The sequence below is a fragment of the Mytilus californianus genome, unplaced genomic scaffold (genome assembly GCF_021869535.1).
Source record: "Mytilus californianus isolate M0D057914Y unplaced genomic scaffold, xbMytCali1.0.p SCAF_16, whole genome shotgun sequence".
Lineage (NCBI taxonomy): Eukaryota > Metazoa > Mollusca > Bivalvia > Mytilida > Mytilidae > Mytilus > Mytilus californianus.
The window spans coordinates 916,722-932,897 of record NW_026262648.1 but is presented as its reverse complement, the minus strand read 5'-3'; the positions used below and the strand labels follow the sequence as shown (position 1 = coordinate 932,897).

The following is a 16,176-nucleotide window of genomic DNA, read 5'->3' as shown; positions in this document are numbered from 1 at the left end:
AAGGCAGTAAGGTTGCCTATAATTGTTTATATATATTTCAATGAACTTTGATGGATAGTTGTCTCATAGATAATCATACCACCGTATTTTTATTATACCGTGGCCAAAAATTAAAAAAAAAAACGATGCAAGGACAACAGCTCATTAAACACAACATAGACAATTAGGACTAAAAAGCACGAACCCCACCAAAATCCGGAGTCTGTTCGTCTGGATGGGTAGAATTCTAAATTATTATCTCAAATTGTATTACAATATTGGTTCTTGAATTCCCCCTAAAAAACTCTAACAGTAAACAGGTCAAACAATTTGTTGAATGTTCTAAAAAAACATATGATATTGTATACACAAGTTAAGATGACATATCGAATAAACGTATAAATTGAAAACTATGCGTTGATCTTTAATAGCAACATAATGAGTACATCATGGACATCTGTTACATGTAAGCTGGCAAAAGATTTTTAAGTCAATATTGCACACAAACATATCGCATGTAATACGTGGATCATCCATGTAGGGATGTTTTGTAACAGTTGTTCCAATTGTCGAAGCAGTTGTTCCCATTGTTGTAGTAGTGGTTCCCATCGTTGTAGCAGTTGTTCCCATTGTTGAAGTAGTTGTTCCAATCGTTGTAGTAGTTGTTCCCATCGTTGAAGCAGATGTTCCAATTGTTGAAGTAGTTGTTTTACTTGCTGTAGTTGTCAGCATTGGAGCTGGAGTAGTTGTTGCTGAAACGACACATCGTAAATATAACAGAGTACATTTTTGTTTATATCTTGATTGACTTTTTAATTAAAATTGGCAAAGGGAACAACACCTCAGTAAACGTATAATATACTGTGGTCACTGCCAATATACTGTCTTCGTAAATTTGACAGACGCCATCAAGAGTTGGTGTAAGACAGCAAATATGTTCCAATTGTCGTAACTACAATCCAGTCTCCCTTATTCTCTTCGAAGTATTTTCGGGCTTCTACTAACATGAACAACACGACGGGTGCCACTTGTGGAACAGGACGAGAAACACTTATGAATCACATCAACAAACATCAACCAATGAACAACAGGTTCCTTAATTAGGACAAATACAAACAAAAGCAGCGCGTTTAAACGTTTTAACAGGCGCAAACCTTCACCCTTACCTGAAATAATAGTGTAACATCACAACATAGAAATACACACTATAAATTATCAATTGAAATAGCTTAACTCTATCAAAAGACATATAATAACAAAACAAATAAACATACCCTGAATAAATGATCTATGACACAGTGTAAATACAAAATTAATAAAAAAAAACCGGGGAGTGAGATGTAAAATAATATCAGAAAGACAACTTTAACCTTGGAAAAAAAATTCCGTGAAATTGAATAATGTACACAGGTAAATAAAAATACTTTTGTTGAAAGGAGTACTAACAAAGAGTGAAAATATATCGTCATATTATAAATAGTGAGACGAGGTATAACACAAAATAAGAAAACATTAAATAATAAAAATGCATTAAAAATTGTACCAACAGGTCAAATTAACACGAAATTATGATTTGCGAGTACTCGCAGCTAGTGAAAGCTACTTAAAAGACAAATGCAATTAATAGTAAAAATCATTTATTAGGGACTAAAATCAACTAAAACAAATCCCAGATAGTTGGTGTTTTAGCGTCTTAATGACAAAATAAAAGTGTCGACAGGCTGTAGAATAGTGATATTTTAACTTTTCATCAATATATATATAATGTTATACATAGATAAATTAATCTCTTTATAGAAAATTAACCCGGATGTGTTGTTATACATCACATGAAAAAGACATTTGAAAATAATACAAATTTAGTTATGTTTTAATGTCATGAATGTGTTGATTACAAAATCGATATATGTGCCAATGTAAACAGTATTCAAAGATCTAATTACAATATTGATAAGATAACCTTTTCTCAAATATTGTTCAAAGGTCCGATGAATCTACACGGATCACATAGTGATGTCTGCGCTATAAGAACAATATTACCGTAACATTGAGGATGAGAAGTACCGTTTTTAATAAGTTATGTCTGTGAGAAGAAGAAATTAGTGTTTGAACAATTCAACATTTGAACAGTAAATTTACAGCAATAAAAACATATCAATAAAGGCAACAGTAGTATACCGCTGTTCGAAAGTCATAAATCGATTGAGAGAAAACAAATCCGGGTTACAAACTAAAACCGAGAAAAACACATCAACTATAAGAGGAAAACAACGAAACAACAGAAACACTGAAGTGCAACAAAAGACCAAACGACAATGTAACACACACAGAAACGAACTATAAGATAACAACTGCCATTTTCCTGACTTGGTATAGGACATTTTAAGAAAAAATGGTAAGTTGAACCTGGTTTTGTGGCTAGCCAAACCTCTCGCCTTTATTGTAATGTTAAATATAGCACTAAAATGACAACATTACATGACAGGACTACAGTCAAGATAAATGCAAGAACATTCAATGTAATTGGATATCTACTCTTAAGTGCTGACCACTAGTTTGATGATTCTATTGGGAATGAAATGTCCATGAGCTCTGACATCGACCAAGCTCATAAAAAACACGGTTTATGATTATCAGTGGCGTATGAGTTTTAACAAATCTGGAAAACAAAATCAAAATGAATTTGGAGACCTTAAACAAATTGAAAATTCCGACATGAAAAGGTTCTGATGGAATTATTTATGTATGTTTCATTATAATACGTTATTTTGATTGGCTACAGCCCTTGGATGGTGTAAACTTCCCAAAAAAACTTGTATGGTGTAATGGTGTATGGCGCAATGGTAGAAGATGTATGATGATATGGTGTACGGTGTTAGAGGAATGGTGTAATGGTATATAAGGAATGGTGTGATTGTGTAACGTGTTTATAAAGTGTGGTTATCAAAGTTTAAAACTATGCAAAATATTGATAAGAACTGATTTTTAATTTTATACATTAGTTTACAATATTGTGATCAAAATTTGTTTTTTTAAATAAGTAAATGATGTTGTAGTCGCACGCTTTCTTTGAAATTAATTTGCATTATGGGTAATTTCGGATGGTGCAGATAGAATGTGTAAGGTGTATGGTGCAAAGGTGTAACGTGTATGGTGTAATGGCACAGGGTGTATGGTGTAATGTTGTATGGTGAATGGTGTAATGGTGTAGATGTTAGTGAGAAGTTTACACCATCCAAGGACTGTAACATCAATCTTGTGTCATTCTGACAATTAACATTCATTTCAAAATGAATTGACAATGTATTATTTCTCATGTTTATGGTGACACACGTTTCCACAATAAAGTGCATATATATATATATATAAATATAGGTATATAAAGGAAAAACTTGATTGCAATCGTGTCTTCATAATCGAAGCGAAAACATCTTATAATAAGTATTTAGTAATTTCATTGGGGCGTAAAAGTGTTGACCAAAGTACATTTTGTACGAAGCGCGAGCGCTTCATTCAAAAATGTGCACACGGTTTTCAGTGCTCATAAATATGTAGACTAAACGCACATATGGAGTACTAACCTTTCAACCTAGTATTAGGGAATAATTTACAAAAAGAAGCATTCCATTTTTGAAATAGGTTTTTGTCAAATTATATGTCAATCATGTCTATTCTGGTATGTATCGAAAAGTAAATATAATAATTTATTTTCAGTACCAGTCATTGTAACTTGTCCATTGCTCCCAGTCATTGTTCCGGTCCCTGTTCCGCTTGGTCCTACATACCTTCCAGTGTAAACAAATCCACCAGCTAAAATTAATAAATTTGATTATTGATAGTGAGTTCATTTTGTTGTGTATTTGAGGTAATATGAGACAGTTGAACCTATGAAAAAGGATGTACACATAACTTTTTCGATATTGTTTTTTTTTTAAAAAAAGGGCATATTAACTCATTTATTATTTTCAAATTGTACAAATTATGACTTTATAAAATACAAAAAAACAAAAAACTATCATTAAAACAAATATTCGTCATTTTTGAGATTCACTTCATTATTAGCTACAAGGCTAAAAACTTGGCAATATCCTTATCAATTTTGAGGCAAATATTGTTTACTTTACAGTCGTATATAGAAAAAAGTACTGGACTAATTCTAATGTATATTGATTTATTTTAATTTTTTTCTACTATTAGAGAGGAATGTGTCCATATAAAATCAGTCATTCATGTAAACGTGAAAAATAAGATCAATCAGACAGTAAGAAAGAAGAATAGATTCTTGTTTAACTAAATTTCTAACATCAGTGAGGACTTTGCTAAGTTTTGAAAATATTCCCAAGATGCACAGATATAGACGGTTGCTGCTCAAAAGGTAGCTATCAAAATAATAGTTCCAAAAGGTGAAGTTTTGCTTACTAGTCTTTAGTTTTCTATGTTGTGTCTTGTGTACCATTATTTGTCTGTTTGTCTATTTTTTTTTAGCCATGAAGTTTGCAGTTTATTTTCAATCTATGAGTTTGAATGAACATCTAGTATCTTTCGCCCCTCTTTTATATTGATTATCTGCTGTGAATTCCTTTTTGTTTTGCATTTTTACAAATCATATTCACTATCACAAAATGACCTAACTTCTATCTATTTTCATCTTGTTCTAGTTTCACATACTTACAACATAAACACGTTTTTGCACAATTATCTTTGACCCATTCCGTATATTTTGGATTAGTACATGTCTGACGTGCATAAGTGGCACAGTCACCTCTTTTATCGACGCAACCTACTGCAAAGAAAACCCTGTCTGAATTATAAAGTGTTGCCATCATCAGATAGATGAATAGTGACTATAAGAACAACAGCAGTTTATCAATTATCTAGACTCGTAAATCTATTTGGAATATATGCATTCAAAGATAAAAACAGTAATCAGTTAAAAAAATGTCACAATTAGCAACAGAAACAGACGGTTAATTTTCAGATACCATAACTATTTTGATGTTTAATTAAAATCTATTACAGCAAACCATCAAAGAATTGATTATAGTATATTGTACTTATGTGTACTTTTTGAACCGGTGTATTCCTAAGGCTCATTCTGATGGTGCTGATATTTCCCTATTTATTCCCTATGCCCATGTCTGAAGTGACGTCTTATATTTCAATGTACATTATATCGGTGTAACACACATGTAATTGAGTCAGGCATGGCATCATGTACATGCTGTACGTGCGATTTGAATTTAAAAAAAAAATAGATACAAAAATGATGTTTTACGACAAGCTTTACTTGTTAAAGTATACGGCATATCATATTTCAATGTCTTCAATTTTTTCATAGAGCCCCTTAATTTAGATACGATCCATGTGATATTCATTAATACTTTGATGAAATTATTGTTAAAGGTTATCAATTAACCACCCTGATGAGTTTTTGAATATTATTTTATTGATACCAATAAACATTTTGTCATGCTTGTTTTGGATTGACCAAATCCTTACTAGATACTGTGGATTCATTTATTTTCGTAGGTACCGGTTTTTATGGATTGAGTAAAACTTGTATTTTCGTGCATATATGAGATTTCTTGGTTTTTCAATTTCTGCAAACAAAATATATAGAAACTTTGAAATATATTCATGTCAACACCGAAGTGCTGACTACTTGGCTGGTGATACCCTCGGGGACGAAACGTCCATCAGCAATGGCATCGACCCAGTGGTGTAAATATTTATCAAAGGTACCAGGATTATAATTTAATACGCCAGACGCGCGTTTCGTCTACGTAAGACTCATCAATGACGCTCAGATAAGAATAGTTATAAAGCCAAACAAGTACAAAGTTGAAGAGCATTGAGGACCCAAAATTCCAAAAAGTTGTGCTAAATACGGCTAAGGTAATCTATTCCTCGGATAAGAAAATCCTTAGTTTTCCGATAAATTCAAAGTTTTGTAACAGGAAATTTATAAAAATGACCATATAATTGATATTCATGTCAATACCGAAGTGCTGACTACTGGGCTGATGATATCCGCGGGGACGAAACGTCCATCAGCAGTGGCATCGACCCAGTGGTGTAAATATTTATCAAAGGTACCAGGATTGTAATTTAATACGCCAGACGCGCGTTTCGTCTACGTAAGACTCATCAATGACGCTCAGATAAGAATAGTTATAAAGCCAAACACGTACAAAGTTGAAGAGCATTGAGGACCCAAAATTCCAAAAAGTTGTGCCAAATACGGCTAAGGTAATCTATTCCTCGGATAAGAAAATCCTTAGTTTTCCGATAAATTCAAAGTTTTGTAACAGCAAATTTATAAAAATTACCATATAATTGATATTCATGTCAATACCGAAGTGCTGACTACTGGGCTGGTGATACCCTCGGGGACGAAAAGTCCATCAGCAGTGGCATCGACCCAGTGGTGTAAATATTTATCAAAGGTACCAGGATTATAATTTAATACGCCAGACGCGCGTTTCGTCTACATAAGACTCATCAGTGACGCTCAGATAAAAATAGTTTTAAAGCCAAACAAGAGAATTGAGGACCCAAAATTCCAAAAAGTGCCAAATACGGCTAAGGTAATCTATTTCTGGGATAAGAAAATCCTTAGTTTTCCGATCAATTCAAAGTTTTGTAACAGGAAATTTATAAAAATGACCATAAACTCGTAAATCTGTTTGGAATATATGCATTTAAAGATAAAAAGTATACTCAGTAAAAATGTCACAATTGGATACAGAAAACAGACGGTCAATTTTCAGATACCAGAAGTATTTTGGTTTTTAATTACGATCTGATACAGCGAACCTTCAACGCATTGATGATGGTATCTTGCACTAATGTGTACTTTGTAAACCGATTTATTCCTTAGGTTCATTCTGCATTTTTTGTTCTGATAGTACTTATATTTTCCAATTCATTCCCTATTCCCATGTCTTAAGTAACGTCTTATATTTCAATGTAAATTATATCCGTGTAACAAACATGTAATTGAATCAGGGATGACTTCATTTACGTGCGATCGAATTAAAAAAAAATATAGATAAAAAAAAAGATGTTTTAAGTTAAGCTTTACTTATAAGTATCATATTGTAAACGGTATATCACATTTAAATGTTTACGTTTGCTTTTATAGAGCCTGTTAATTTAGATACGCTACATGTGTACCTCTTGAATCTTTTGATGACATTATTTATAAAGGTTATCAATTAACCACTCTAATGAGTTTTTGAATATTATTCTATTGATACCAATATACAGTTTGTCTTATTTGTTTTGGATTGATTAAATTATTACTAGATACTGTGGATTCATTTATTTTCGTTGGTACCCATTCTCATGGAGTGAGTAAAACTTGTATTTTCGTGGTTTTCCAATCTCTGCACACAAAGCCTAAAGAAACTTTTTAATATATTGAACATTTGAATTCGTGGTGTACCTGTTCCGACGAAACCCATTAAAATTGGTATCCAACAAAGGATAATGAATCCACAGAACGTTAAAGAGTTATTAAACTTATTATTCTACATCCTGTCAATACTATGTACGCATAGCATGGCATTGTACAAGGTCATGCTTTAATCAGACTGTGTGTGAAGTTTTTGTTGTTGGTCCGTTGGATATGTACTGATTGAATGTCTTTAGGATTCAATAAAAAGCAAGTTAAAAAAAAACAATACCGGTTGATGTTCCAGATCCACTAGGTCCTACATAACTTCCAGTGTAATAAGATCCGTCTGCTAAAATTGACAAATTTCTATATTGATAGTTAGATAATTTTCTTGTGTGTTCAAGCTAGTTAGAAACCTATGAAAAGAGTTGTACAAATACCTTATATGATTTGATTTTTACAAAATTAAATGTACTTACTCGTTTAATTGTGTTCAAATTGTACAAATTATGACCCAAAAAAAATACCCCCCCAAAAAAAGCTACACTATTAGTAAAAAAAATTCGTAACTTTTGAGATTCAATACATCATTGACCGAAAGGCTAAATATTGGACAATATCTTAATCAATTTAAAAGCAAATAGTGTTTGCTATACAGTTATATTGTAATGACTATTTGAACTGTACTAGTTAATATCTTTTGATTTAATGTTTTTACTTTTGTCAAGTGATATTGATTTTTGTTTTAACTGAATTTCTAACGTCAGTGAGGACTTTGCTAAGTTTTAAAATTATTCTCAAGATGTAAAGGACTGATATAAATTTCCTTTTTTTTCTCTCCAATTTTTACAAATCAGATTCATAATCACAATATAAGTTACACAGTGTGCAATTGTCCAAATACGAGAATTTCATTGACCCAATATATTCCGTACAGTGTGCATCGAAAGTATCCTGATTTTGTTATATTATAAATTTATATATTCAAATTCAATTATTAGGACAATATCAACCAAATATATTTAGAAATTTAATCTTAAACTGTGAAGAATGAAATATATTAGGACTATAAAGCAACTAAAAATAGTTTGTTTTCAGGTCAATTGAACATGTATAAGGGAGATAATCCCAATTGACGTAATGATGATGATGGAAATTTTAACGACCTTGTCGGGTTATACAGCCCTTGCACGGTCAGTATTGACGTAATAAAGAATTGTACTGTAATTTATTAGGACAATATAAGCCAATCAAATTACGAGAAATTAATGTAAATCAGGATAAAATAACTTAACTTCCATCTATTTTCATCTTGTTCTAGTTTCACATAAGCACGTTCTTGCACAATTATCTTTGACCCATTCTGTATATTTCGGATCAGTACATGTTCCATCACGTGCATAATCTGCACAGTTACCTTGTTTATCGACGCAAGCTACTAGAATTATAAAGTGTTGCCACCGTCAGATAGATGTATAGAGACAATAGAAACAACGTTAGTTTATTAATTATCCAGAATTATTCTTACCGATACTCAAAAGTCAAAACTTCAGAAGAAAATCAATTTTCACGCAAAATGCTGTTCCCGATGACGACTTTAGCAGGAAACCAACAAATATGGCATTTACGGAAAAGACACAATTCCGTCTGAGATCACCCCGGTTTTTATGGGTTTGTGTTGCTCAGAATTTAGTTTTCTGTGATGTGTTTTGTAGACAATTGTTTGTCTTTCGGTTGTGTTTTCCCCCGTTTATTTGGTATTGTATTGTCAATTTCTTTTCAACTTATAAGTAAAGACAACAATAGTATATCGCTGTTCAATAGACATCATTCGATTAAGCAAAAACAAATCCGGGTAGCAAACTTAAACCGAGGGAAACACTTCTTTTATAAAGGAAAATCAACGGAACAACATAACCAATTAACTACAAACCAACGACGACAACTGTCATATTCCTGACTTGGTACAGAACATTTAAAAAAGGGAAGGATTGAACCTGGTACTATGGCTAGCCAAACAATTTGTTCATATAGCAATGTTAAGAAACCTCTAAATGTCTACGTATCAGGAATACCTAACAGACAAGAACACTCAGCACACAGAAATTATAATAAATAATAATAATATAGTACATTACAACCTGTAAACCGCAGAGTGACAACGGACATCTTCAAGGAATTAACGACAACACACCAGGACACCAACGGAATCTCAACAGCGAGGACACCAACGGAATCTCAACTGCGAGTCTCATTAATGGATCAACGTCACAAAAAGTGAGGTATGTTTTGTGACGTTTATATTATCACAGGTGATATATATACATATACTAGTAGTTTATTTATCCCTTATGTATCTCCCGGCCTTTTTAATGTCAATAAAAGTATAGCATGTACTTTCAACATATGCCATAGATAATTCTTCAGTTGTATGATAAAAAAATTATCCGTACGTCTAGCAATACTTGGTATTCAATAACAAAACACCTTCACTTATTTCTAAGCAGCAAGAAGAAGAGATTGTAAAGTGAAAGCCATAATCCAAAAATAAAATTAAAGATTTGTCATTTATATTTCTTCCTCTCTCGAAAGATGTTAAAAATGACTGGAAAATAATGTACAATTCCCCAAAAAGCGGACCTGGAAAAAATTCACATGTTTTCTAAATAAAAATAAGATTACGATACATTATGTATGAAGCGTTTTTGATAATACAATTTCCAACAAGGTATAACACAACATGTTGTTTCTGTATTTCAGTCAATTTTCAGCCTTATTGACTGCGTGAAGTGAAATAGGAATTTGTTAAGTGTGTACTTAACTAATAAAAGAGGGGCGAAATATACCAGAGGGACAGTCAAACTCATAGATCGAAAATAAACTGACACCGCCATGGCTAAAATTGAAAAAGATAAACAGACAAACAATAGTACACAAGACACAACATAAAAAACTAAAAACTACGCAACACGAACCCCACCAAAAACTGGGGGTGATCTCAGGTGCTCCGGAAAGGTCAGCAGATAATGCACCAAATGCCTCAATCGGATTCTGGAGAAGAACGACTGACATCGTAATTCGTATGTTGTACGGTTTTCATCACGAAGCGATAGGCTGATACAATGCGTCGGTGATTCGCTATCTCTGATTAAAGTATACTGTGGATTCATTCATTTTCGTGGGTACCAATTTTCGTGGTTTGAAGAAAACTTATATAATCGTGGATTATTAACTTCGTGGTTTTGGCGAAGAGTGCACTCATTCCTTAAATACATTTGTAATTCGTTGAACATTGACATGCGTGGTTCCCTTGTACCCACGAAATCCACGGAAATTAGTATCCAACGAATGAATCCACAGTAGTCGTCTAATCTGTAGTTTAAATGATTGTGTCTTATTCCGGATGGTACAATTTTGTTGAGTCGAAATTATCATGGAAGAAGATGCAACTGAACTCGTTCATATTGGAGTTTGTGCATTACCTTGCGGCTTCATTTATCAGCCTGATTTGTTTCCGTCTAATCGATTTACGCATATTATATTTGAACATCGGTAATCTAATGTCGCGTTAATATGTTAATTATATACCTGATAAAAAACTACAAATTCATCGAGTGTTAGAGTTAAAGTTATTACTCAAAACATACAATGTAAATCATTGCATCGTCGATGCAATTGTTTACATGGTAAGCGTGTTGAATAATTAAAACTTAGCTATAAATAAAGGTTACTGCAGTATACCGGTTTTCAAAAGTCATAGATCGATTGAGAGAAAACTAATCCAGGTTACAAACTAAAAGCGTAGAAAACACATCTACTATAATAAGAAAACAAGGAACAACAGTAATACTGAGGTGCAACAAAACAAAGAGGCCAACATACATAGAAACGCACTATTTGATGACAACTGCCATATTCCTGACTTTGTTCAGGACATTTTAATAATAATATGGTGGTTTGAACGTGGTTTAATAGCTAGCCAAACCTCCCTCTTTATGACAATGTTAAAACATAATGGCTAGAATGACAACACTACTTGACAATACACAGTACAAACATACACAAGAACATTCATCACAGAAAAACGCACAAACAAATAATATAAAAGTCAACCCAACATGCAAACCACATCTTCTATATAAGAAAATGCCTGTACCAAGTCAGGAATATGGCTGTTGTAGTCAATTTGTTAGATGTTTTTGAACTTTTGACTTTCCGATTCGAATTTTTATTGAACTTTGGTATTTTTGTTATTTTAGTATTTAACATGTTGAATCAATTAAACCATGTAAAGAAGACAGCTTTTCATAAAGTTTTGTGAACCTATAACCGAAACTGATTGTTATTTGCAATTGCTAGTTTGCATGGACCTCGTGTGCTTGAATCGCTTTTCTGAATTAAACGTGTCATTTGGTCACATTGACATTTTCTTTTTTATGTTTATCAAGTACTTTCATACTTTAACATTTAAAACCTACGTTGTAAATAGAAGTATAAACGTTCTTTATAAAATCAACACTGAGTTTCATGTTTGAGGAATAGCTTAATTTATTCAATTTTCTGTAGAAAGCTGGAACCTTATTTTCTTCATGCTTTTCAATCTATTCACATTTATATTTCTTAACTTTAATTCATTAAAACATATATACATGGTTTACATATTCACAAAATAGAGATGAAAAAAATCTTTCAAATTTGAAAGAGAATAAGATATATGATGAGTTTCTTCTGTCTTGTATTTTGTTTTAGAACAACTTTGTAAAAAAAAAAAATGTGGAAGGTTATGTTCACAAATGTTATGACTCACCACCATTGTGTCCTCCATTAACTACACCACCTCCTGAAACAAGAGTTCCGACTCCTAACGTGATACGTTCACCACCTAAATCAAATGTAATTTAAAACAAACCTATTCAAGATATATAACATGGTAATATTACGCCAGACAAGAAGTTCTAATACGGATACAAATAACTCATCAGCAGCGATCAAATGAAAACAAGTATGAAGTTTAAGAGGATGAATGAAAAAAAATCTACAAATGTCCAAACTAATCTTATCTGGGCATAAGGTTGTGGCCCCAGCAGACGAAAAACTCATCAAAATTGACAGGCTACTATTTGTATTCGCCATTAGTACAATAAAAATGAAAGAAGCCCTCGGTTTTTATTAATACTCATGCAAAACATTTCAGTAAATGGTCATGAAGTATTCGAACTTGAAATGATTATCATTGCATTTTAATGAAGTTTTTAATAAAAGGGTTTTCTTAACAGAGCTTATTGAAATGGTGTAAGCTAGTGGTTAATTTATACACTAAACACATTCCTTATATTAGGACCTTATTCTTTTTGTGTCTGAGTTATCCAGTAATATTCTGGCTGTCGTTGTTTGCAACCATCCATAATGTTTTTTATTGTTTCTCATTTTGTCCTGCTGGTTCCTTTTATCGCTTTTCTTTATGTAACAAGGCTATGTCATTGGTGACTACTGTACAGTGACCTGTAGTTTTTGTCACTCTCGTCATGTGGTCTAAGTTGGTTAGTTTCATAATCAATAACATGAATAATGCAATGTCTCCTTGTATCTATCATATGTTTAAACATGTTACAAAAATTGTTTACATTCTAGGCTTCAAATATATATATGAATATATATATATATATATATATATATATATATTAAAATGTAGGGTATACGTCAAAGGGAGTGAAAATCAAAGACATAAATAACCCCCAAAAAAATCTAGAGGGAAAGTTAGATCACCCCAGTTTTGGTGGTGTTCGTGTTGCTTAGTCTTTAGTTTTCTATGTTGTGTCTTGTGTACTATTATTTGTCTGTTTTTCTTTTTCTTTTTTTGCCATGGCGTTGTCAGTTTATTTTCGATCTATGAGTTTGACTGTCCCTCTGGTATATTTCGCCTTTCTTATAGAGCCTTGAACAATTAAAAAAAAAACATATCCTTATTCATTGTTACAACCTCCGGTCTTTTTTTTTTTTCCTATACCCCTATTTAATTATCATGATTTTACGCAATGGAAAAAAAATTATTAACAACACAACTTCTAGGATATCCACGTGCTTTAACAAACGTATTTGTAATGCCTCTACAGCCAGATTGTTTAACAAAAATGCGCGTGGATATCCATAAATTTTCCCGTGCAATGCCAAAAAGTGACTAACCTGTTTTAGATTAACTTCACAAAATACTGTACGGTCAACAGTGAACGGGAGAGCTTTTTCGCTCTCCTTTTCCTGTGACATTACCTAAAAAACTCAAAACCTTATATATGTGGTAACTTGAACCCAACCTAGGTGTGGTATTCAATATGTGGGACAGACGGGACGAGCGTATTACACAAAAAATCAAGAACACCTTTACCGCTTTCGTAGACCTAAACAATTCAAAAGTTTGATATATCAACATTTAGATAAGCATAATCACAATCTAAAATTTATTAAATTCCAACCACTTGAAACTGTTAAAAAATAACCAGGAGAATCACACAAGCAATTTGAAAAATCACGTGAAGTTCGCGAATTATTTTGGATAAAAAGACTTCAAACAGCTTATCCTCTCGGTCTTAATGACAAAATATTAGGACAGGAGCACATAACTAAAACTTCTATCGATGTCATTAATATTGTCGATAAACGACTTACAAATAAAAGGTCTCATGGCAAACGCAAAAACCGTAATCAACGTATTAAACATCGTATAAATCATACACTTGCTGATCTGTTATCTATAATAAAAAATAATGGCAGACATCAAGTATTATGCAAACTGCGTCAGATACCAATAAGAAAATTATATGCTATTTTTCTGGAGTGTGATACAAATTCTTTTTTTAGCACAATGTATGAATACACCCGTATTATTACAGCCTTTTGTCATCATAGGCTATTTCCTAGTATCGATAAACCTGAAAATCATAAACGGCATTTTCTTAAATTAAAATATATAAATAGAGGTATTGATTTTATTAACTTATCTAGTATATTCAATGACTCTACCATCCAAAGCCAAATACCTCCATATTTTGATAATATAGAACCACCTATTATTTCGTATTCTTATAAAAAAACCAGCAGAAGTTTGATTTTTAATTATACGTCAGTTACATCAGACGTCAATATAGAAAATAATGTTCCTTCCACTTGAGATTGTGAAACATCTAGTTTTAGATATGTTCCCTATGGTCATGTCCTTACAGGAGACCTCAACATCGTCGAAGACCGTGAGGTCATAACTTTTCTTAAGAAAGGACCGAAATATCGTCCTCCATCTAAAATAGATTGGAAACAGTGTCGTCAGATCATTAAAGACGCTCTGTCTGTCTACTGTAAAAATTGGTGTAAACGTGAAAATCTGATAAAAAATCTCTAGACAGTTATTTGAATAAAATTATGAATACTGTTAATATTCGTATATCTCATTTTGAAAACAATTCTGAAATTAGTAATAGGGTCCATGATATTCCCATTTCCAGAATAAAAAATAAACTCCAAGTACTCGCAAAGCGGTTTGTGTTCGTACCGGCAGACAAAGCAGCAAATAATGTAGTGGTGGTGTGACGCATATACTACACGGAAGTAATCCAAAAACGAAATTACAAATTCATCTACATTCAGGTCCGTACGCTCCACAGAGAGTCAAATTGTAAACAAGCATATCACTGCCACTACCCAGCTTAAGGCCTCTTCCGAACATTTGAAAGTCCCTACTATGTACTGGTTACCTAAATTGCACAAAAAACCATTTAAATTCCGTTTCATCTCCGCATCTATTAAGTGTTCTACTACTAATCTATCAGTGCTTCTAACTACCTCCCTTACTACTATCAAAGAACTTGTTATTAACTTTTGTAATAAAGCTTATGAAAATAATGGTATTAATTATTTTTGGAGTTTTAAAAATTCTTTAGAGGTTTTAGATAAAATACATGCTTTTGATGGTCCTTTTAATTCTGTTGACAGTTATGATTTTTCTACTCTCTATACTACACTTCCACACAATCTTATGAAGAAAAAGTTTTCATATTTAATTAAATGGTCTTTTGAAAAATCTCATTACAAATTTATTTGCTGTAACTCGTTTAAAGCCTTTTTTCTGTAACGAAAAAGGAAAGTATGCTAGATACACTTACTGGAAATGTGAAGATATGATTGAAGCTTTAAATTTTCTCCTGGACAACATATATGTACGTTTCGGCGATAGAATGTATCGACAGGTTGTAGGTATTCCTATGGGCACTAACTGCGCCCCTTTAATAGCAGATTTATTCCTGTGTTGCTATGAATCTCAGTTTATGACCAAACTCAGTAAAAACACGTCATTGTTACATTTGGTTGATACATTCAACAATACCTTCCGTTATCTAGATGATATTTTTTCGTTAAATAATCCAGAGTTCTCTAAATATACTACCGAAATTTACCCAATAGAACTTACTTTAACTAAATCTAACATAAACAGCAGTAGTTGTCCTTTTCTGGATTTGAACATTTCAATCTCTAAAGGAAAACTCCATACGAAAATTTACGACAAAAGAGACAATTTTTTCATCCCCTTTTGTTAATTTTCCTTTTTTAGACGGCGATGTTCCTTTGGCTCCATCATACGGTGTATATATATCCCAACTTGTTCGTTATGCCCGTGTGTGTAGTGATGTCATAGATTTTAACGAACGTAATCAATGCATCACTGGTAAATTATTAAATCAAGGATTTCGTTACCATAAATTACGTAAAACTTTTGCTAAGTTCTTTCATAGATACAAAGATTTGATTAGTAA

At 32.4% G+C, this 16,176-nt stretch overlaps 1 protein-coding gene across 1 annotated transcript; it reads right to left on the bottom strand.

The window, feature by feature from the left end:
* Positions 1-401: 401 nt before the first annotated feature.
* LOC127726039 (uncharacterized) lies at positions 402-4,783 on the bottom strand. The gene is made up of 3 exons (XM_052233369.1): positions 4,652-4,783; positions 3,697-3,789; positions 402-731 (listed from the first exon to the last, which is right to left on the bottom strand). The coding sequence occupies exons 2-3, from the start codon at positions 3,728-3,730 to the stop codon at positions 427-429; spliced, it is 339 nt and encodes a 112-aa protein (XP_052089329.1). The 5' UTR covers positions 3,731-3,789; positions 4,652-4,783; the 3' UTR covers positions 402-426.
* Positions 4,784-16,176: the final 11,393 nt, after the last annotated feature.